This window comes from Tenrec ecaudatus, chromosome 1, assembly GCF_050624435.1.
Source record: "Tenrec ecaudatus isolate mTenEca1 chromosome 1, mTenEca1.hap1, whole genome shotgun sequence".
Taxonomy (NCBI): domain Eukaryota; kingdom Metazoa; phylum Chordata; class Mammalia; order Afrosoricida; family Tenrecidae; genus Tenrec; species Tenrec ecaudatus.
The window spans coordinates 6,937,224-6,962,197 of record NC_134530.1 but is presented as its reverse complement, the minus strand read 5'-3'; the positions used below and the strand labels follow the sequence as shown (position 1 = coordinate 6,962,197).

Genomic DNA, 24,974 nt, shown 5'->3' with positions numbered 1-24,974 from the left:
CTGACTCTGTCGATTGCAGCCCAATATGTAACCATTGCACCACCAGGACTCCTGGTAGCCCACGGGATGTTCAATATGCTTTGATAATGCCAAAATTCAAACGCATCAATTATCCTTCAGTCTTCCTATCCATTATGCAACTCTTGAATCCCTAAGGGAGGAAGGGCAAGAACCATCAGAATGAGTTCGTTTCTTTAGCACATATATGTGATAGTAGGTGTGAGGGTGGAATTAAAACAATTAACAAGTTTCTGGTAGATCCAGGTTGATGTGGTTCCATAGAATTGCACCTCGTGGGCTAGAAACGGCATTCAGAGTTTCCAGTATGTTCTCTGGGCTGGTAATGTCTGGTTCACATTTCACTACTCTCAGAGATCCCTTCTTTATAGTTTTCATTTGAGTACTCTCTTAACCCTCTAGTCCTCTGATTCCAATCTCTGCTCTAGCATTAGTCCTCTGGCAACAGGACTTTGGCCCTAAGCCCACAGCCCCCACCATAAATAGATAGATAGATAGATAGATAGATAGATAGATAGATAGATAGATAGATAGATAGATAGATAAAACTTTGTGGAACTCTTGAGCTCCTGGGATCCCGAGAATCTGGCTACACTTGGTCCTTGACTTCCAGGTCCTTGGTTTCCTAAGACCCTCTCTTTTGGAGATGGAGCCCCCCATCCCAGTCTTCACACCAGGGGAAGAGGATTGGATAAGAACTTTTCTGAAACAGCGAGTATATGGGCACAGCCCCCTGCAAGGCAGGACAGGTACATGACATTTTCCTTTCACAGAGAGCCCATCACAGCCCCAGAGAGGGAAGAATTCCTCAAATGATCGATCATGATCCTGACGGTCCTTTGCATGGCTCAAGGTCTTGTCATTTAACCAATTCCTCCTCCTTCCTCTTTCAGTCTTACTCACCAGTGGGAAGTGGCTGCAGGAGGAAGCTCACAAGTGAGAGTTAGAGAAAGCAGAAGCACTGGGAGTGGAAGCAGCTGAATTTGCAGTGTGTGCTTGCTGGCAGGCTCCCACCCGAGAGAGCCTGTGAAGAGGCCATGCACCGACTGCTCCTCCTCCCCCTCTTCTTCTGCCTTTCAGGTGAGTGGGCTTGGGTCTTCACCCACCAGTGACCTTTCTCCAGCAAGAGGGAGTAGCTGGCAGACCCAGGATGGCTCCCAGCAGGAGGGTATCCTGCCTAGGAGTTCCTCACTGGTTGTTGCACATACGTTATGACACTCATGTGTTCCACCCACTCCCTCACTCGCTCAGAGCCTACAATCACCAAGGAACCACTGGATGGATTTGAACCGTCCATCTTTCAGCTAGTAGCCAAGTGTCTAACCGTTTGTACCGCACAGAGGACCCAGTATAGTCTCTGGCAAATGAAAATTTTAGAATGTATCAGACTGTAGCAAAACCAGACTCAGCATGATTACAGATAGACACTACTTCACCACAAACAGATAGCGCTACACTATCCGGTAAATAAATGCCCTTTAGGAAAGAAATTGGGCTACACACACAAATCTGCTCTCTGTGACATCTGAAGAGACCTAAGACTAGACAGACCCTCTGGAGGGAAGATGAGTTGCCAAGCTTTCTTTCATCAAAGAAATCCCTATGACACACAGGAAAGGTTGCGTTAGGCTAAACACTAAAGATTACATCTGAAAATACTTTACAGGGAATGAAATATATCAGAAAATTGTTGATAGAGATAAAAATTGAGCTCAGAGGAAACAAGTCCCTTTAGATAACTTGTATCAATAAAGACAATGTTTTTAAAAAAATACAATGAAATAGTCATTATAAAATGATCAAAAACAAAAACTCCATGCATCAACGTGTCTGTGGCATGACCAAAGCTGGATTTAACAGCAAATTGGGGGGCAGGGGGATGGATTGGTAGTTGCTCACAAAGTTGAGTTGTTGTCATTGTTCGGTGCCATTGAGAGGCTTCTGACCCATAGTGACCCTACATACAAGAGAAGGAAACACTGCCGTGTTCCTGTACCATCCTGACAATTGTTTTTATGTTTGATCCCACTGCTTCGTCCCTGTGTCCACCCATCTTGTAAGCGTCTTCCTCTTTTGCTCTGTCCTCTACTTTACCAGGAATGATGTCCTTCTCCAGGAACGGGTCACTCCTGGGAACATGTCCATAGTCTGTAAGACGCAGTCTCGCCATGCTTGCCTCTAAGGAGCACTCTGATGTCCTTCATGACAGGCTCACAGTGACACAAAAGAGGGTCTCTGAGACTGTCAATCTTTACTGGAGCAGAGCGCGTTCATCTGTCTCTTGAGGAATGGCTGATGGGTTTGAACCACCAACTTTGTTGTGAGAAACTCACAGCACCACCAAAAGTTCTCCCCATAAAGATTACAATCTAGAAAACCCATTGGGGTCACATGAGGTTGCTATGGGTTGGAATCAAACACAATAGCACCTAACAAAAGACCGACATAATGTCGTAGTGATTGCCAAAGGACATTCTTTGAAATATACAGATTATGTTAGCCATCATGCGGAGAGTAGATAAATCATAGAAACCCATTATTGCTCAATGTCAACATCTTAAATTCTTTTGAAATCTATAATTAGACTCTTTAGTGACTTAAATGGTGGCTTTGAAAATGGAATTTTGAAGGACAAAAGGTAGGCCCTATGGAAGGTATACTCCTTCCTTGATGGTTTTTCAACTCATCATGTGCTTGGGTGGAGAGCTGGCCCCACTGCAGGAGGCTGTGGCCCTCCCGTCAGGGTGGAGAGTGACAAGTATGTGGATTGATGTTTTCCAGGCTATGCCCAACTCCGGGGTCCAGGTGCAGTGATTGGCGAGAAGAGAAGCGTATTGACGGTACGATGTAATTATGACCCAGGATGGGAGAACCACAACAAGTGGTGGTGCCGAGGAGCCAAGTGGGATAGTTGCAAAACCCTTGTCATAACCACTGGATCCGAGGAGGAGGTGAAAAACGACCGCGTATCTATCAGAGACCATCATCAAAACAAGACATTCACAGTGACCATAGAGAAGCTCAGGAGAGAGGATGAAGACATTTACTGGTGTGGGATTCACAGATTGTGGGCCCTGGACCTTGGGGTCCAGGTTAAAGTGTCGATTGGTTCAGGTGAGAGTGTGTGTGTGTGTGTGTGTGTGTGTGTGTGTGTGTGTGTGTGTGTCTTAAAGCACTTCCTCTGTCTTGATCCCAAAGGGACTAAACTGTGGGCAGGCCACAGGGTGGTTGACCCCTGGGTGTCACTGAACCCCACTGTCTTCTTGGGGCTAGGAAGGGCTCCTCCAAGAAGGAATGCAGCCTTTCTGGGCACGTTTTCTTCTCTGTTCCACTCACACTCTTGCTCACAGAGAACAAGGTGATGGGCCTCAGTATCGCCCAAGAGCTAAAGGGTGTCCTCTTCCATGAGACCCAGATACCTCAAACGCTACTAAAACTCTCCGGGCACCCTTGCTGCCTAGGCGTAACTGCTCTTTGTGGAGTTCTAGGCTAGGTGGTCATGGCCCTTTCCCATCTGATATCCCAAAGATAGCCTCATGGGTGCCAGAGGACCAACAGAGCCTAATTCTGCAGTCTGGAAAAGCCCCACAGCCAAAGAGCTGGCCTCCTAGGGCCTGAATCCTATCTGCCATTTATGTGTTTGTACCTAATAATGTTTTCTTCCGAAGTCCTTCCAGAAGGCCAACACTCCTAGGAAGGTCGACAAAGAAGTTCCAGGGCTTTGACTGGAGTGGATCGGTTGGCTTCTGCTTCTGCTGGCCCGCTGATGAACAAGTATCTTGGGATACTTGGATGTCCATCCACAGAACTGAAGCATGCTTCCATTTTCAAAGTGCAGCACGTGTCCTGCCTCACGGAGGCCTCACAATACTGGGGAGAAGTGGGCGGCCACACCCAACGAGCTGCAGCACTTGCCCAAAGGAAAGACTGTCCTTAACATTTTGTTTCGGCGTGGAACCAGTGCTGACCGTAGAAGTCACAAATATAGGCTATCTCTGAACAGCCATGTGCAAGCTCCAGTTCCCAGCTCACCCACTCAAGGTGGGCTCCCGCCATCCTTGTCCTGAGACTCTTGCTGGGCCTCCTCCAGGATAACCCTCCCCAAGGCCTGATCAAGTCACTCTCTGCCCTTGTGTTCTGCTGGAACTGTCTCTAAGGAGCCCACGAAGAGGCTAGGGAATGATGTGAAACCCAAATTACAGGCCCCTCCTCACAAGCCTGCCCCACGCTCCTCAGTCAGAGCGCTCCACACACCCCCACCCAGACTCATATCCATTTGCTAGCCATTGGCAGGCAGACGGGTATGTAATAGATCACTTTTACATGGCCTTTCACACAAAGGTCTTGTAAATTCTATCAGATGATTGGAATTTGCTGATAACATGCGCCTGACCCAAGCCATGCCATTTTCAGCCATGCAAGAGCTGGACAATGAGTGATGAAGAAGAAAACCAAATCCGTGCCCTTCAATGATGATGCTGACGAAGAGCATTGGCTGTACCATGGGCTGCCACGAGAATGAACAAGTGCATCTGGGAAAAAGGACAGCCAGAATGCTCCTTCGAAAGGGAGCTGGAGAGACTTCATCTCACGTCCTCGGAGCACATCATCAAGAGAAACCAGTTCCTGCAGGTTTGTGTCATAAGAAGAAAGATTATAGTTCTATTTAATATAAAAAGCAAAGCTTTATGAATGACAGAAAGGTGTTTTGCAAACTGGAGAACTACAATACCAAGAAATCCTAGTGGTACGGCCCTCTACCCACACACCCTGCTTAGTATCGGCCGCCACTTAGTATCTCCAAGAGTTAACAAGACTACAAGCCTCAAAGAGGGCGGCGGCAGGGCACCAGGGAGGGCATATATTTGGAGTCTTTTCTGATGGGATAACTTTTGTAAACTTACAGGTGGTAGGATCTTGATTGACTACCTTCCATAAGAGCTAACCTCCAGTGCAGAAGAGGCCTCTGGATAATAAGATATGACTGATTACAATTTTTTAATGAGTTTAAAATCACAAGTATTCCTTAGTACACACTTTTTTTAAAGGCATGTGAAAAAAAACTTTTAATTGGTGGCGTAGAATTTGGAAAAGATATTGCTTAACCACTAAAATAGTATATTTCACACTACGTCTGGACATGGTAAATTATCTCTGTCTCCCACAAGCCATTTCTAACCACAAAATTGAGTTGAAATAAGCAGAGCAAGTGGGCTGGGGGGGCGGAGTTCCTGTTAAAAATGGCTTATTTCCTAAGCCCAGTTGTAGCAGGAGACACAAAAAAACAAAAAGACAAATGATACCTTTTTAAACCATTTTATTGGAGCTCATACAACTCTTATCACAGTCCATACACACATCCATTGTGTCAAGCGCATTTGTACATTCATTGTCCTCATCATTCTCAAAACATTTGCTCCCCACTTAAGCCCTTAGTATCAGCTCCTCATTTTCCCCCCTCCCTCTCCGCTCCCCACTCCCTCATGAACTCTTGATAATTTATAAATTATTATTATTTTGTCATGTCATACACTCTCTGATGTCTCCCTTCACCCACTTTTCTGTTGTCTGTCCCCCAGGGAGGAAGTTATATGTAGATCCTTATAACTGGTTCCCCCTTTCTACTCCACCTTCCCTCCACCCTCCAGTATCACCACTCTCAGCACTGGTCCTGAAAGGATCGTCTGTCCTGTATTCCCTGTGTTTCCGGTTTCTATCTGTACCAGTGTACATCCTCTGGTCTAGCCAGATTTGTATGGTAGAATAGGGATCATGATAGTGGGGGGAAGGAAGCGTTTAAGAATTAGAGGAAAAATAATTGTTAAAATTTAAAAATAAAAAAGAATTAGAGGAAAGTTGTATGTTTCACTGTTGCTACACTGCACGCTGATTGGCTTGTCTACTTTTAACAAAATCACTTATGTCAAGGGGAAAAAAGACAAAGAAGACTTATATCAATAATTTTTTTTCACTTTTTCAATATTTTTCCTTCTTCTTCTCTTTTGATCAAAAACTTATTTGGGAATTTGATGATCCCAATAAGGAGTACTTCTCCTTTGCATGGATTTTATCATCACTTTGCTTTAGCTAGGAGCCTGGTCTTCAGGGTAAGTTCGTTTTCAGATACACTCTATTGGTTCTGATTACCCACAGTGGAGTAATTCGTCTTCAAGGCTTGGGTTAACATTTATAGGTAGTCACTTATTGTTGTTGTTCAGTTCATCAAGTCGAATCTGGCAAATAGCGACCCTTTATACAACAGAATGACATATTGCAAGGTCCTGGGCCAATTCCTTTGGTGGGAATACACTACAAAGACGTAAGAGATAGAACATGAGCAGATGTCCTCTCTCCCGTGTTCATTGCAGCACAATTCACGATAGCAAGACGTTGGAAATAGCCCAAATGCCCATCAGTAGAAGAGATAAATAAACTCTGATACAGGCACACAGAGGAATACTATGCATCCCTCAAAACAAAAACAGAAGCAAAACAGCAATTGAACATCGCATGACATGAATGGACCTGGAAACAGTTTTGCTGAGTGATGTGACTGTTGTTGTCAGGTGCCATTGAGTTGGTTCCAACAGAACAAAACACTGCCCAGTCCTGCACAATCCTCCCAATTGTTCTTATATTTGAGCCCATTGTTGCATTGCACTCAGTGAGACAACCCATCTTGTTGTTTTTGCTGACCCACTACTTTACCAAGTATGATGTCCCTTTTCAGGGACTGATTTCTCCTGACAATATGTTCAAAGTACATGACAGGGGTTCCCTCTATCCGTGCCTCCAAGTAACATTCTGGCTGTACTTCTACCAAGACGGGTCACTTTGTTCTCTTAGCAGCTCATTGTACTTCCAATATTCTTCACCAGCACCATAATTCAAATGCATCAATTCTGCCTTTGTCTCCTTATTTGGTGTCCAATTTTCACATGCATCTGAGGTGATTGAAAATGCCATGGCTTGCGTCAGGCACACCTTAGTCCTCGACGTAACATTTTTCCGTTTTGGCACTTTAAAGAGGTGTTGGGCAGTCAGTTTACCCAGTGCAATGCATCTCTTGATGCTGCTACCATGCGTATTGATCATGGATTCAAGAAAGACAAAATCCTTGACAACTTCAACGGTTTGCCTTTACATGGATGTTATCTACTGATCCAGTTGTGAGGATTTGGGTCTTCCTTACATGGAGCTGTGATCCATACTGAAGGCAATCCTTGATCTCCATCAGTTAGTGCTGCAAAATCTCCTCACTTTCAGCAACAAGATTATATCATCTGCATATCACTAGTTGTTAATAAGCCTCCCCCATATTTGAGTTTCTCTGTTGTTGTTTTTTCTCAGCCACAGATTGAATAATATAGCGAGTGGATGCAACCCTAACACGCACTTCTCTTGATTTTAAACCATGAAGTATGCTCTTGTTCTCTTTAACAACTGTACTGATGCTAAGTAAGCACAATTAAGTGTTCTGGAATTTCCATTCTTCTCAAAGTTATGCATAATTTGTTATGGTCCACGGTGTCGAACACTTGAGCGCAGTCAATGAAACACAAGAAAATATCGTCCTGGTATTCTCTCCTTTCCGCCAAGATCCATCTGATGTCGGCAATGATATCCCTTGTTCCATGTCTTCTAAAGCTGGCCTGAAACTCGGGCAAATTCCTTTCAATGTATTCCTGCAACCATTGTTGGAGGATGTTCAGCAAAATATTGCTTGTATGTGATACTAATGATATTCTTCCATAATTTAACATTCTGTTTGGAAACAAAAAAAACCCTCACAACTGACCAATAAGTAAAATCATGATAAGCAGAGAAATTGTCAAGGATTTTGTCTTGCTTGGATCCACAATCAAAGCTCATGGAAGCAGTAGCCAAGAGACCAAAGGACATCGCATGACCAAAGGACACTGCATTGGCTAAAGCTGCTGCTTGAGACCTTTTTTAATTGTTGACAAACAAAGATGTTCCTTAGAGAACTTAGGTATGGCTGATGCAAGCCGTGGTATCTTATATTGCCTCATATGCATGTGAAAATTGAACAATGAACAAGGAGGACACAAGAAGGATCGGTGCACTTGAATTAGGGTGTTGTTGAAAAATATTGAAAGTACCATGGACTGTTGTTGAAAGAACAAACATACCTGTCTTAGAAGAAGCACAGCTTGAATGTTCCTCAGAGGCAAGGATGGGGAGACTTTATCTCACATACTTTGGACAAATTGTCAAGAAAGACCAATCCCTTGAAAAGGACACCTTGCTTGGTGGAGGGTCAGGGAAAGGGAGGAAATTCCTGGACAAGATGGATCGACACAGTGGCTTCAACAATGGACTCAAACATAAGATCATGTGTGAAGATGACTCGGGGTTTTGTTCTGTTGTACCTAAGATTGTTCTGTGTTAGAACCTACTCAACAGCCCTTGACAACAACGTCCACACTCGCGTTTATTGTAACACCATCTAAAATAGTGGGCAGTGGAATAGTGGTTATATGTTGATCTGATAATCCCAAGGTTAGCACTGTAACACTGCCATATACTCAAGAGAAAGAGAAGGCTTTCTGCTCCCATAGAATTTCAGTCTTGGAAACCCACAGGGGCAGTTCTACCCTGCCCCTCAGAGTCACGATAAGTCAGAATCAACTAGATGGCAGTGTATTGGGGTTTTCATTTTTATTTTTGGATATAATATAACAAAAAGATAACAACCAAAAAGCCCATTTGTGGAGGAATGGATAAATAAACATTATATATTTATATGTATGAATAGTACACATCACAAAAAATAGTAATGAAACTATCAAGCACCACACAACATGGACAAATGTGGGAGACATGCTCAGCAAATTTAGAATTTAGTCAATCTCAACAATACCAATATTACATGACATCACTATTTTCAAAGAAAATAAGAAAAAGTGTTTTCATGACAAAAGAATCTGACTTTGAAGGATACAGAGACTAGGGAGAGTAAAGGGGTGGTGGAACAAGAAGAGATGGAGTGAGGGAGTGGGGGAGAAAATGTAGAGCCATATTCACAGGGACCTAATAGGGATACTGTAACTGTCTGGTGAATTGTGCTGTACAACAATGTTTTGCATGTTTTCCTCTGTATATATTACACTCCACAATAAATGTTTAAAAAATTAAAGCACGAAACATAGATGAAGATGAGGTGATACATTTTTTAAATTACAACCAAGAAAATGCCATGGCCTAGTCCTGCTTTGTCACATGGCAATCTGTTTCTTATTTATTATTAGAGTGGAATTAGGAAGGGCTGTAGAAGCATTTGTGTCCTTGGGTGGTGCAATATCCGTTAACAGTGAACTCACCTGTTGACTGAGAAGTCGGATGTTTGAGTCCACCATGAGTCTCCTAAGAGGATAGCCTGGTGATCTAACTGTGGAAATTCAACCTTTGAAAACCCTACAGAGTGCAGTTCTACCCTGACATGCAAAGGGGTACAAAATAAAGACAGAAAAAGGTTCCTCTGGATGAAAGTTTGATACAGCAAATCACTCTGAGTTAGTGTATCCAGTAGCATCTCCTGGGAAAGTTCTCTGTGGTCACAGTGAATTTCTTTTTCTTTTTTTTTCTTCATAAAAACAGTTTTGCTCAAACCACCTTTTTTTGTGATGGCTGATTTAAGAGAACAGCCTCCGGCTGTGAAATTTTGTTTCCTGCTCAGGAAAAACACCACAGAAACTGTTGTGATGTGGAACACAGCTCACAAGGACAGCACTGTGAGAAAAACTCAAGTGTCCAAGTGGTTTTCTCACTTCAAAAAAAGGTAAAAGGTCCATTGATGGCAAACCTCCTTCTGGACATCCTTCAACTTCCTCAATGGATGAAAATGTCAACTCCTAGTGCATGTGGAGTACATTCCACCAGGTCAGACTGTTAATCAAGCTTTCTATTTAGAGGTTCTGAAAAGATTGTGCAACAGCGTGTGACCAAAAAGGCCTGATTTGAGGCAGATGGGCACTGGTTTTGCCACCACAACAATACACCTGCTCACACAGCCATCTCAATGCCCCAGTTTTTGGCAAAAAGCAGCCTGCCTCTCTTGTCCTGCACCTTACTCACCTGACCCTCGTTCCATGGGACTTCTTTGTGTTTCCTCAAATGCAGAGGGACATGAAAGGACAGCGATTTGACGACTTAGAAGAGGTGAAGCAAAAAACGAGGGAGCTGCTGTCAGCCATCCAAACAGATGAGTTTGAAAACATGCATCCAAGAATGGAATCGCCGATTTGACAAATGTGATAAGTGTAATGGAGAGCGCTTTGAAGATGATAAGGTTGTTTTGTAAAAATATATAAATAAATAAAAATTTAAATACATAACTTTGGGGGGGAAATCCGAGTCATTTTGCTTGATGTGATTGAACTGTGGACTGCTCTATCTGTTAAGCACTCCCAACAACATTATTAATAATAAATAAATCAAAGAAAAGACCCTACATGAGGGTGACTGACAGAAGGGCTGTGAGCAGGGGGTTATTCTCCCCCACACTGCATTCTCATGGCTATTTTCATTTCCCAGAGTACAAGGATGAGAACATCAAGCCGCTGAAGTCCATTTCGTTGAATAGCCGTGGAGCTCAGTCTTGGAATGAGTTGGTCAGTATCCCCATGTCATTCTCTTACTCCAGCATTACCATGGTTCCCTATAACGCTCAAGATAGAGCAATTCCTGAATAAGGACAAATTTGTCCTCTACCCCAGCGGAACATTAGCCATAACTGAAAACATTCTTGTTTGCCAACACTGGGTTATGTATGCTCTGTGTGTCTGTGGGTGAAAATCTAGTCAACATCTTACAATGTAAAGATTATCCAGTCCCTAAACCAATAGTCCTGAAATTAAGAAACCCAGAAGTAGGGTTAAAAATCCTCAGCTGTCATGCAAAGACCTGCATTAAATCCCTATAGCATCACCCCCACTCCCCACCCCCAAGCCTACCTCTCATCCCTATTTTTTCCCATAACTCTTTGTTGGCTCCAGAGATCTCATCCTCTAGATCTCCATAGTCTCATAAGTAAGATACAACAAGGGATAGATCCTTCACAGGGTGGGTGTGATAAGGGAGACACCACATATTAAGTTGACAGTATAGAACTTGTTGTTAACTACCATCGAATCATCTCTAGACTCATAGAAAATTCCACGCCCACCAAGGTGGGACTGTTGTGATCCATAACAGCACCTCCTGGGCTCACACACCCCACTTACCTGTCTTCCCACTTCCTTAAGTTTCAATGAGTTTATACCTTTTAACTTTATTTCCTTTAAAGGAAAATGTATGGGACCATGGAACCACTGAGAACATTGCAAAAAGAGCAAGCCAATTACTTCAGGAAGTGGTATTGATCATACAGAAGGAGATTTTTGAGTCTCCAGGAAAGTATGAAGATCCTGAGCATGGTATAGGTAAGAGACGTAAATGACCCCCATGAAAGTGTCTGGGTCCTGGCATAAGGAGGATCTATGACTAATAAGGAAATATTTATTTATTTGTTTTCTTTTTTGAATACTTTTATTTAGGGGCTCTTAGATCACTTATCACAGTCCATACATTCACCCAATGTGTCATTCACATTTTCACATATGCCACCATCATCATTTTCAAAATATTCTCTTCCCACTATAGCCCCTGATATCAGCTATGCACTTCTTCTACCTCCCTCCCCCACCCACCCTCCTCTGCAAACCTTGATAAAGTATAGATTATTATTTCCATATCTTATATTGTCCTCTGTCACCCCTCACCCACTTTTCTGTTATTCGTCCCCCTGGGAGGGGCTTCTAAGTTGATCCTTGTGATCGATTCCCCCGTTTCTCCCCCCACCCTCCCCTAATCTTCCTGGTATCTCTACTCTCCTGTTGGCCCTGAGGGGTTTATCTATCCCGGATTCCCTGTGTTTGGGGTTCTTATCTGTAGCAGTGTGCATGTTCTGGTCTAATAAATTTTTAAGGTAGAATTGAGGACATGATAGTGGGGTGAAGGAAGCACCAAAGAACTAGAGGAAAGTTGTGTACTTCATCACTGCTATACTACACCTTTACTGGCTCATCTCTTCCCTATGACCCCTCTGTAAGGGGATGTCCGATTGTCTACAGATGGGCATTGGGTCTCCATTTCATGCCCCACCAACACCGCCCCCCCACCTTCACCTTGGGTATGGTTTTGTTCTGGGTCTTGATGTCTCATACCTGATCCCGACACCTCATGATCACACCAGGCTGGTGTGCTTCTTCCATGTGGGCTTTGTTGCTTCTGAGCTAAATGGTCGTTTGTTTATTTTTAAGCTTTAAGATAGCTGGTCACCATCAGCTTTCTTCACCACATTTGCTTATGCACCCTTTTTGTCTTCGGCAATTGTGTCAGGAGATGAGTATCACAAAATGCCGGATTGTTAGAACAAAGTGTTCTTGTGTTGAGGGAGTACTTGAGTCGAGGCCCAATGTCCAACTGCAACCTTAATTCTTAACGTATAGATATGAGTACATAGTTCTAGTCCTTTCTCATTGTATATGTCCATGCCTGTATTTAGGCCTCTATAAATGTCCTTTGCCTCCTGGTTCTTTCCTCTATTTCCTTTTACTTTCCTCTTGTCCCACCATCATGTTTGGCCTTCATTTGGGTTTAGTAATTCCTCGCTGCTACATTGCCCTTGATGAAGCCCCACTAGGCATCCTATGCCCTTCTTTCCATTGATTATAGTTCACTTGTTGTTCCCTTGTCCCTGGGTTGATTACCCTAAGATTCAATCATTATAGCTTCTCTTGCTTAATATTGTTTGTCAATTATGCTTTAGGTGAAAGTTTATAGAAAAAGACAGTCATTCAATAATTTGTACCAATACTGTTCCATGACATTGGGCACATTCCCCACAATGCATCAACACTGTCTCCATTTCTGCCCTCGGTTCTTAATTTCTTTCCCCTTCTAGATATTCTGTCTGTTCCTGCCTTCTCATGTTCGCCTTGGAGCAAATTTTGTCCTTTTGAATGAATATGATCCACTGTTCTAAGGAACCCTTTCATCTCAGAGCTTTCTGGTTATTTAGTTGCATGAGTAAACAGGAATGGCTTCTCTCTGAGAATGGCTTCCATTCCAGAACGGTGGCTCGAGGCCATTATCTCAGGGGTTCCTCCAGTCTCTGGCAGACCTGTAAGTCTGGTCGTTTTTGTGAATTTGATTTTGTTCCACAATTTCTCTCTTGCTCTCTCTGGGACCCACTGCTGTAATCCTTGTCAGAGCAGTTGGTAGTGGTAGGCAGGTGCCATCTAGTTCCTCTGGTCTTGGGGTCATATGACCCATTCATCCTTTGGACTGATTGTTCTCTTGGGTCTTGGGTTTTCCTCACTCTCCTTGGCTTTGGACAGGAAAAGACCAAGAGCTGTGTCTTATGTAACCACTCATAAGCTTTCAAGAGCCCAGATACCACTCAACAAAGTAGCATACAAAACAATACTTTTATGAAATATGTTGTGCCAATTCACATAGACATCTCCCCTCCCACCATTATATGGTCCTTCACTTTTGAGTAAGGGAACTTTATCCTGTGAGGTGCTTTGTTACGTCTAAGACATTTCTATGACTGTACCCCTTATTGCGCTGTTGTCGATATTAATATAAATGCAACGCCTACAATTCTGTATGTAGAAATATCCACCACCAAACCTATTCTGCAGGTGGGTGGGCTCCTTTATTGGTGCAGGATTGTCTAGGTTATTAAAAATTTTTTTTCCTTAATTCAATTCCAACTCATAGCAACGCCATACCGTAGCCCTATCCAGAGATATTATGTAGGGTTTCTGAGGCTATATAAATCTTTATGGGAGTAGACAGTCTCGTCTCCCTCATCTTTCTCCACAGAAAAATTAATGGGTCTGAACCATTGACTTTGCAATTAGCAGTCCAAGACTTGCCCAACTGGGTGCCAACCAATGACTACAGTGTCCTGTTACTCTTAGGTTCCTCTCAGCGACTTCCTATGCCTTAGTCTAATTGTGTTGACTTGCGATATCATGTATTACCTGCCCTTCAACATGATTAAAACTTATCTTCTATCTTATCTAGTTAGGTGACTAAACAAAATATTGCAGGTTCAAACTTACCAGCAGCTATGCAGGAGAAAGATGAGGCATCCCCCTCAACACTTGCTGTCTCCAAAATCCAGTTTAGGTTCTACCGTGAGTCAGAAACTGATTAAATATGCAATCAAGGTGCATTGATAATTATTGGCAGTTGGAATGAAAAAGTTGGAAAGGAAGAGGCGGGAACAGTACCATTTTGATGATAGAAAATACGGTCTTGGTGATAGAAACGAAGCCATAGAAAGCATGATAGAATTTTGCAAGACCAATAACATCTTCATAGCAAAAATCTTTTTTCAAAAACACAACTGGCAACTGTGCATGTGGACATATCTAGATGGAATAGACAGCAATCAAATTGACTGCATCTATGAGGAGAGATGATGGAGGAGCTCAGTGTCAGCAGCTAAAATGAGCCCAACTGTGGAGCAGACCATCAATTGCTCATATATAAGTTCAGGATGAAGGTGAAAAAGTTAAACCAATTTGTTGTTGGTATTCGGTGCCATCAAGCCAGTCTGACTCATGGCAACCCCAGGCACAAGATAATGAACTACTGCACGGTCCCGCACCTGTTCCTATGTCTGAGCCCATTGATGCAGCCACTGGGTCCAGCCACCTCGTTGAGGACCTTCCTCTTTTTTCACCACCCTTTCACTTTACAGAAAAATGATGTCCTTCTCCAGGGACTGGTCTCTCCTGAAAATATGTCCAAATTTTGTAAGACAGAGTCTTTCCATCCTTGCCTCTAAGGCAAAATTGATATGTCCTTTTAGCAGTCCACGGTACTTACAATATTCTTCTCCAGTGACCACAATTCAAATGCACCCATTCTATGCTCTTCCTTATTCAATGTCCAACATTCACAAGCAATTGTGGAATGGTTAAGGGCATGGAGTATACCATGGCTTAGGTCAGGCACCCCTTAGTCCTCAAAGTAATATCTTTGCTCTTCAGCATTCTAAAGGGGTCCTGTGCAGCAGATATACCTAATGAAATGTGGTTTTTTATCTCTTAACTGCTGCTACCATGAACATCAATTGTGGATCCGAGACAAAATCCTTGATGACCTCAAACTTTTCTCCCCTTATTATGTGACCTCTTTGTCCCGTTGTGAGGTTTTTGCTCTTCCTTACATTGAGTTGTAATCCATACTGAAGGCTACAATCATTGATCTTCATCAACAGAGGCTTCAATTCTGCTTCACTTTCAGCCAGCAAGGCTGTGTCATCTGCATATCATGTTCGTAATAAGCCTTCTTCCAATCCTGATACCACATTTTCCTTCCTGTGATCCAGTTTCTCTGATGATTTGTTCAGCATACAGACTGAACTATTATGGTGAGAGGATCCAACCCTGATGCACACCTTTCCTCATTTAAACCAGGAATACAATATTCCCTTTTCCTATTCACACGACTGCCTCTGACCCATGTACAAATTCTGAATAAGCACAATGAAATACTCTAGAATTCCCATTCATCTCAAGATTATCCCCAGTTTATTATGGTCCACACAATGGAATGTCCTTGCATAGTCAATAAAACACAGGTCAACATCTTTCTGGTATTGTCTGCTTTAGAGCAAGATTCATCTGACCTCAGCAATGATATCTCTTGTTCCAAGTCCTCTTCTGAATCCCGCCTGAACCTCTGGCATCTCTCTGCCCATGTGCTGCTGCCACCATTGTTGGATGATCTTTAGCAAAATTTTACTGGCAGGTCATATCAGTGATATTGTACTATAGTTTGATATAGTTAGGTCATTTTTCTTAGGAATAGGTACAAATATAGATCCTTTCCAGTCAGCTGGCCATGTAGGTGTCTTCCAATATCCTGGAATAGACAAGTGAGTGCTGTCGGTGCTTCCTCAGCTTGTTAAAATATTTCCATTGGTGTTTCTTCAATTCCTGGAGCCTTGTTTTTAGCTAATGCTCTCATTGCAGCTTGTTCCTCTTTCTGTACCATTGGTTCTTGCTCATATGCTATCTTCTGAAATGGTTGAATGTCCATTAGTTCTTTTGGGTACAGTGACTCTGTGTACGATATTGTATAATATGTCAACTTGAGGCTTTATTTTTGTATTTTTTTAGTTCTTTCAGTCTAAGATATGCAGATAATATTCTTCCCTTTGGGGTTTCTAACTCTAGATCTTTGCACATTTCATTATAATATTTAACTTTATCTTTTAGAGATGTCCTTAGAAATCTTCTGTTGAGCTCTTTGCCTTTGCCATTTCTTCCATGTGCCTTAGCTACTTCGAAATTACTTCACAATTTCGTACCTCTAAGTTTCAGAGTCTCTTCTGACATCTACTTTGCTCTTTGCTTTCCTTCATGTTTTGTTTTGTTTTTTAATGAACTTTTGCTCTCTTTGTGTATGTTTTTGACGTCATCCCATAGCTCATTGGGTCTTCTGTAACTACCATTCAATGCAACAAACTTGTTCTTGAGATGTTCTGGAAATTTGGGTGGGATAGATTCAAGGTCATATTTTGACTCTCATAGATTTGTTTTGGTTTTCATCTTCAACCTGAACTTACGTATGAGCGATTCCACAGTCAGCCTCTGGCCTGGTTTTAGCTGCTAATATTCAGCTTCTCTAGCATCTCTTCCCACAAATATGAAAAATGTGATTTCTGTGTCTTCCACCTGGAGAAGTCAATGTGGGTGGTTGCCATTTGGGTTGTTGGAGGGGGAACAAAGCATCCATAATGAAGAAGATAACAGTTGCATTGGTCGGATTTGCTTGAATGTTGATGGACATAATCCTATCACCGGCAGCATTGTACTTCAAGATAGATCTTGCAATGCCCTTTTTGACGATGAATAAGATGCCATTCCTTTTGAATCTGTCATTCCCAGCATAGTAAACCATATGAGTTTCTGATTCACAATGACCAATACCCATCCATGTCAGCTTACTAATGTCTGAGATATCGATCTCTGAGTTCCATTTTATTTTTCACAACTTCCAATTTTCCTAGATTCATACATTGTATGTCCCAAGTTCTGATGAATAATTGATGTGTTCAGCTGTTTGTTCTCATTTTGCATCATGCCCCATCCACAAATGAAAGTCTCACAGGCTTTACTCCCACAGGCTTTACTCCACCCACGTCATTATGGTGGACTCTTCTTTGAGAAGGCAGCTCGTCTTCATTCATCTTTTGAGTGCCGTCTGACCTGGGGCGCTCATCTGCTGGCACTATCTCCAGCAATGGTTCTGTTTCCTTGCATGACGTTTTCAGCATGTGACAGTGTTTCTAGGATGTCCATAAGCATTTCCATGGCTAATTCCTCAGAAGTGGACAATCTATTGCTTCTTACTAATCTGTTCTTAGTTTAGATGCTCCACTGAAACTCGTTCTGGGGTGACCCTGCTGGCATTTGTTCAATGACCTGGCCTCCAGCATCACAGCACTACCCGAGCCACCACAGTACGACAAAGTGACAGACATGCGGTGGGCTTCTTTCAGAATGTTTGTTTAATCTTTTCTGTATCTCAAAAGATTTTGACTCAAGATTGAGCCAAATATTACAGATTGTATCCTTCCCCATTACAATAATTGCCATACTCCATCCGCACCAGAGGAGGTTAGGATTGACAACACATGGTGTTCTTGCCAGTGCCACCTGGTTGATTCCAACACATCACAAGCCTTTGTGGCACATGACCCTGCCTCGTCGTGCACCACCTCCACAGTTATATTTAAGTTTGACCCCAAAATTGCTCCCATTGTGTCAATCCATCTCTAGGAGAGTCGCCCTCCTTTGGGACACCCTCTAGTTTACTAAGTATGGTGTCCTTTCCAAGGACGGGATAATTACTATAATTATTATGTCAGATCACAACATGGAGGGAAATTACATAACACTGAGCATCATGACCTGACCAGACTGACACAGATTTTGTGGGGAACACAATTCAATCCATAACAACATTCTATAAGAGTAGGTCCCTGCTTGTTTGGGGCTAACGCTTTCAGTACAGCTTGGACTCCTAGATCTGGTGCCGTTATTTGGTCCCTAGTTTACACTCCCCTTACTCCAATGGGGCACCTGGGTCCCTTTACTCCAAGAAATCCCAGACTATTCTCACCTCCCCAACTGGTTCTATCTAAGTGGAAATGGTGAAGGGTAACTCAATTCCCATCCTTTTCAGAAATTTCCTTAGCCCCGATATGTGTGCATCGTTTCAAAGAGGCAACTTCTGGCTCTGGGATTCCTCTGCCCATCCCCATCCTTGGGTTTTTTTTTTAATATTCATTTCTACCCTTATCGTTATTATTCCCCTTCTTCTACTTTCTTGGGTTTGATGTAGTTTAAATGTTTTCTAACTTGCTGACTTGGTAACTTAGATCATTGACTTTATGTCATTTCTTTTATAACCTGTGCATTCAGAAATGTATACTAGATATAAATTAGAGCTACTCATTTCCTCGAAGCACTGCTTTGGCTATATTCTGCCAATTATCTCATGGGGAACTTTCATTGCCATTCAGTTCAAATATTGAGAATTTTTATTTGTGATTTTTCTTGTGGACCATGGATTACTTGTTGTGGTTCTTGTTGGATGTCCTTGAGTTGATTCTGACTCCCAGTGACCCCAAGTGACAGACTAAAATTTCCCCATAGGGTTTTCTTAGTCTAGAAGTGACACTGAAACCTGTTCACTTTGGGTGAGCCTGCTGGCATTTGAACCACAGGTAACACCGCTTCCAGAATCACAGAAACACACCTGCCACCACAGTATGACAAACTGACAGACAAGCAGTGGTCAGAGGGCTCCTTACAGGCTAGGGTGGCAAGACTTTGTCTCACATACTTTGGACAGGTTGTCACAAGAGAGAGACCAGCCTCTGGAAACGGACACCATGTTTGGTAAAATGGAGGGCAGTGAAAAAGATGAAGACCCCGGACAAGACGGTGGACACAGTGATTGCTGCAGTGAGCTGAGGCATAGGAGCAATTGTGAGGATGGCGCAGGACCTTGCAGTGTTTTGTCCTCTTGTGCCTGGGGTCAGTATGGGTCTCAGAGTCGACTCTATGGCACCTAACAATAACAACAACAACGAAGTTTTCTTGACTGTGGCAAACACAACAATCATCATGAGAATAGATCACCAGGTCTGTCTCTCACGGGGCTGGATGGGTTTGAACTGCCAACATTGTAGTTAGCAACCGAGTGCTTAACTTTCATGCTAGCAGGGATTTTTATGGCCTACTTGAGTATAAAGAGTCACCGTCTCAGAAACACACATGGACCGTTCCACCCTGTCCCCTTAGGGAGACTGAGAGTCAGCATCAACTGGTGGCAGTGAGTTCTGGGTTTTATTTCTTTTCCAAACATTTGGAGCATTTCTAGTTTTGTAATTAACTTATATTGTAATCATTTCTTATTCGATTCCACTGTAGTCTGAGAGCGGGCTCTAACATTCCAGTGTTTTTCAATGTACTGAGACTTGTTTTAGGATCTATATTCATGAGTGTTCAGTGTGATTTTCATCTCTGAATTATGGTGTAAGGTCTGATGGCATACCCAAAACTAAATAACCGTGACTAAACCCAGAGAGGTTTCCTGTGGTTTTGTTTGTTTGTTTGTTTTTTCTTTTCTTTCACAGTTGTAAGGGGACAAGGGCCCATATGGCTTCAGCGTGTCTGCCATTCCACAGGAGAGAGCCGAGGCTGTCTGCTATGTGAAAATTGGGGTTTAGGGCTTGCTATGAGTCAGAATCAACTTAACGGGAGTGGGTTTGGCTTTTCTTGGGATTCGCAATGAAAAGATGAATGACTATAGAAACAATATCATAGCCCATAGTAAAAATTCTCAATTTTTCACATGCAACTGTGTGCCAAGAAGCTTTTATGAGGGTGATCTTTGGTCAGCTCGTGGGCTTAGTGGCTGAAAGAGTTTAACTCAAGGAATCCTTCCCAGTAGCACAATATCTACTCCCAACTGATTATTTCTTAAGAAACCATTCTACCGTTAAGCTTACAAAATTAAGTTCTTCTTCCGGTTGGCACTCCAGTGGACATGCTTAATTTTTTTCTGCTGACCTTTGAGTTCTCTGTAGCAAATGCTTAGCTTGCTCACTCTCGTAACAACTATGGGAAACACGATCGTCTTCTCTCTTCTTACATTGAGTGGGTTCTTTTAGGCCTGGGTGACCACCTCCTATTTAGCAGTCAGAAAAATGCGTGGGAGTGGGGGGTACACCGTCTGGTCTACCTTGACTTTGGAGCATGCAAGAGATGAACTCACCAATACTGGGTCTTCTGATGAAGAAATGTCCACAAGTCTTAGGTATGAGAAACAAGTGAAGCAGGACTCATGCTCTTGATTTTTCCAGTCTCTGAAGCCAAGAAATGCAATGAGACAACCAAGAAAACGATTTTGGATGCTGGGGACAACATAATGGAAATTGACTGTAGCCACACGTTCAAAGAAATCACAGCAAGTACGTATTTAAGATGGATTATCTTGACCTCTGCCATGCCATGTCTTATTTCTAGGTGTCTGAAGAAGGATGTGTGTGTGTGTGTGTGTGTGTGTGTGTGTGTGTTCCTGTGCTGCTGTGATAGAAGCACCAGGTTGGCATCAACAAACAGAAAATAATCCCTCGCTATTTGCACCAGGTTGGCATCAACAAAGAGAAAATAATCCCTCGCTATTTTAGGAGGTTAAATATATCAATCCTGTGGCTCAAGGGGAAGGATTTATCACTCTTTCAGCTCCAGGGAAAAGTCTTGTCTCCTTCCAACACCTGTGGTCCAAGTGTCCCACGTAAATCTCCATGTGTCTTGGCATCAATGTTATCTTGGTTTTAAGAGATCCATGGCCCCAGGATCCTAGGTCTGAAGGACCTGCTCCATTCCTGGCTCTTCTTTCTTGGTAGTAGTAGATCACTCTTTTTCTGCTCACTTCTCTCTCTGTTATCTTCTTTTGCAAGCTAAAAGGTGTTACAGCTCACACTCCAAGGAAACGCCCTTTACATAAGATCAGGTTTATGATGGGATTAAGGGTATTGTTTGTGCTTGCTGATGCTGTCAGGTGCTACCCATTTGGTTCTGGCCCATAGAGACCCTATCCATGCCCAGCAGAACGAAACCCCACCCGCTCCTGCACCATCCTCACAATTGTTCCTGTGTTTGAGCCCATTATTGTTCTCACGGTGGCAATCCATCTCATTGGGGGTCTCCCTCTCATCGAGGATCTTCCACTTTTTCACCACCCCTCTGCTTTACCAAGCATGCTGTCCTTCTCCAGGGACTGGTCTCTCCCGATGACATGTCCAAAGTATGGGAGATGGAGTTGCATCCCACACTTAATCCTTTCATTGGTTTCCCCACACATCAGATCACATCTCGGGGGATCAGGACATAACCGTGACCATCATGACATAACTGCCAACCCCCTGAGAAAGATGGCTCATTTTTGGGGGGTGGATCCCATTTCATCCATGACAGGAGGCTGAAGTCTGGATTCCGAGCACCAGCTCCAGCGACAAGCTTTCTCTGAGGTGCCTGGAGGAAGGACCTTGTCCATTTCAAAGGTCTCTTCACCCTTTCTCTGTGAGCTCAGGTGGCCGGGAACCTCACTGCTAACTACCATCTCTGTGTGCTCAATGCCTTGGTTCACAATGCCTTGCTTTTGTGGCTCAAGCATCTTGTAGTTATATTTAAAGTGTTGTTTCTTTCTTAGCTGTCCATTTCTCCCACTGCAACGTGAGCTCTCTGATGGCAGGGTTTGGTTCGCTGCTGTATCTGAAATGCCCATAACCTGGATTCGTCTCTCAGCAAATGTTTGAGGAAATGACTATAAAAGACTTCCGAGAGAAAGACCTGGTTACTCTGAGAGAGGTACAGAGCTGTTGCACTTCCTATGGAAACCTCCCTGTGACTGTCTGCCTCCCCACTTCCTCTGCTATGAGTCTAGGCAATGACAGTGGAGAAGAAAGGATCTCAAATGAGTTGATCTTAAAAGAGAGAAAATCATACAAAAGAGATGGCTGCGCCCCAAAAATAATTCTGGGTTCAGGAACGCCCCCGCCATGCTGCTCCAGGAGCCCCGATGTTGTGGTGGTTACTGAGAGGAACAGAATGGGGCCTTCTGCCCTGACTGCTCAGGGAAAGAGCCAAAGCCCCTGTGAGAACAATTCAGGGACAAAGAGCTTGGTGAGAACTGTCCTGGGGAACACCTTAACCTTTGAAGCCAGGCCCTGGTGAAATCCTAACATAGGCCTGGCCTTGAAGAGAATTCTGAGACGTGCTGGCCCAGAGCAGCAGCCAAAAGAAATGTAGCCTTGAGACTCAAGGATGAATTGAGTCACACATTATGGAGTTGCTTGACCATCTGCAAAGTGGTAACTCCCTCCCCTTTGGAAGTGCTATTTGAAAACCAAAAGGGTTCCCCTGGGTAATGTCCCTCCTCAACTCTCTAGGCCACCGCCATCCCCAACCCCCACCACCGATTTCCTCCAGAAGCCAAGTGTATGCTTAAGAGAGTCCCTTCTCAGCTTTCAAAAGGGACTCCCTTCATTTCTTTGGAAGTGACTCGATGCTTTAATAAAACTGTAGCTTCACTCTTTGCTACTGTGTGCCACTGTGAGCTGGCCTTATCTCTGGACCCTTACAAACCACACAGGTCTGGAGCTTGCTAGTTCCCCCCTGATGCCGAGCTTCACAGTTACCACTGGGCGGCCAACCACAAAGTCAGAAGTTCTAAACCACCAGCTGCTTGGCAGGAGCAAGATGTAGTTAGGAGCAAGATGTGGTTGTCTACGCCTCTAAAGAGTGACAGTCTCAGAAACCCACAGGGGTAGCTCGAGTCTGTCTCAGAGGGTCACTATGAGTCATCTGGATGGCAGAGAGTGTGAGTCGTTTTTGTGTGTTTTTGCTCCATGATACAAAATGTATTTGATTTGTGTGAATAAATGATGCTTACATGTAAAGGAACCCGAGAAAGATGAGAAGATGGAAGGGAGACAGAGACGGAACCACTCAGGGTATAGAAGAAGGGAGGTAAGAATCATAAAGAAGGGGGTATAAAGGGTCAGACCACAGAGGTAATGGGAGTCAGAGGGATGGCCGACTGGAAGTAGCTGTCATAGAGACAGGGATAGTGTTATAGGGAGTCAGAGAGATACGGGGACAGAGGGCCAGTGATGCAAGGCCTGAAGGGACAGACGCGGGGGAGAGAAAGAGTCCGTGCAAAAGCCAGCACACCAATTACGTGGAATGGGCTGTCCTGCGTGCCTGTCTTTTCCATGATATCCCTAGAATGAATTTGAGATGGAAGGTGGAAATGTATGATTTTCCTCATCCCATAGCTGCCCCTCTGAGGGCTGGTTTCTTGCCTTAATGACTCTGACTTGCTGTGTCAAGACCCCTAAACGCCTTTATTAAAAGTACATTAATCACCACGTGTTGCACAGATACCTCTGAGAAGGTGCCAACAACAGCAAAACCCAACCCCACTTCCATAGAGTCTATCCTGGCCCTATAGAGGATTTCTGAGATGGTAAATCTTTACTTTTGTTAAAGCAAAAAAAATCCCCAGACCCCTGCTTGCCTGCCTCCAATGTGGAGTTGAAAATAACCCGAGAGATAAGATTCTGAAAAGGAGACAGCTTGAATGGCTGAAGCAAAGGAGGTGGGCTTCGGGTGTTTCTCACCACCTCCTCAACAAAGAGGTGAGGGATTGTTTTACACACTCAAGAAACGCAGGGGGGGTGCGCTTTGGGAGAGGAATATCAAGCGCTTTGCCTTTCCCTCCCAGGGCTAGCCAACATGACCCCCGCCCTGGTGGCCTGTGGTCACAGAGCCTCAGTCAGGCAGTGCCCGCCTTCAGGGAGGGCTTATCTTGCTCGTTCTTAGTCATCCAGAATAAGGCTCCATCTCCTAGATTTTGTTATCTCGGGTCATGGAGAGTCCCCTTGGGACTGAGCCACTTTGGAGTGCAACTCCTGGACGATAGGTATTGGAACACCAGGTTTAGAGAAGTCACTTGGAACATTTCAGGTTTAAGCAACAAAAAAGACACAGGGGCAATGGTAAGGATGAATGCAGGCTGAGTGAGCAGTTTCCACAACGGTCGGCTTGACTCACAGCAGCGCAGAGATAGAGCACCTCCAGTGTCTGCTCTGCTCTGTCTACCTCCCTCTCGAGGGATTTGATCCTCTCAGTGGCTTTGTAAACCATCCGGCACGTATTTTGCCGCCAACCTAGTTAACTTCTTCACATTGAAGAAGGCTAAGAATCATTGCACTGCTTCACGGCTTCGCAGGGAGAACGCAAAGGCAGGCACATTAATTACCAATTCAAGCAGAGAGGTGAGCACGAGGCATAGAGTTCCTGCAGCTAGCTCGTTAAGGTGGGGTGAGGCTGGACCATCTTTCTCCATGGGGGCGGGGGGGGGGGGGGGGCGGAGGACGGCAGGTGGGATTGGAACCACTGACCTCTTGGTGAAGGCCTCGCCCACAGTGCCATCACCATCATATGCTTTGTATACAATAGTACGCTGGATCCCAGTCACAAGGAGCATAGTGCCTGGTGGGTATTGTTGATGCAACACCAGGTTTCCCTACAGTGGTTCTCAAACTGTGGGTCGCGACCCCTCTTGGGATCAAACGACCCTTTCACGGGGGCCGCCCGATTCATAACAGTAGCAAAATTACAGTGATGAAGAAGCAACGAAAATAATTTTATGGTTTGGGGGCGTCACAACATGAGGAACTGCATGGAAGGGTCGCGGCATTAGGAAGGTTGAGAACCACTGGTAGGACTCCTCATGACTCACAGAAGACATGAGGGTCCCTTCTCTCCAAGCAATGGAAATCC

At 43.8% G+C, this 24,974-nt stretch overlaps 1 protein-coding gene across 1 annotated transcript in view; it reads left to right on the top strand.

Moving 5' to 3' along the window:
- Positions 1-1,055: 1,055 nt before the first annotated feature.
- The window catches only part of LOC142443391 (adhesion G protein-coupled receptor E4-like), a 46,205-nt gene continuing 22,286 nt past the window's right edge, over positions 1,056-24,974 (top strand). Inside the window, exons 1-5 of the mRNA XM_075545007.1 lie at positions 1,056-1,098; positions 2,800-3,132; positions 10,576-10,652; positions 11,327-11,462; positions 20,486-20,593. Coding sequence (XP_075401122.1) covers positions 1,056-1,098; positions 2,800-3,132; positions 10,576-10,652; positions 11,327-11,462; positions 20,486-20,593 — 697 coding nt within the window. The remainder of the gene's footprint in view (positions 1,099-2,799; positions 3,133-10,575; positions 10,653-11,326; positions 11,463-20,485; positions 20,594-24,974) is intronic.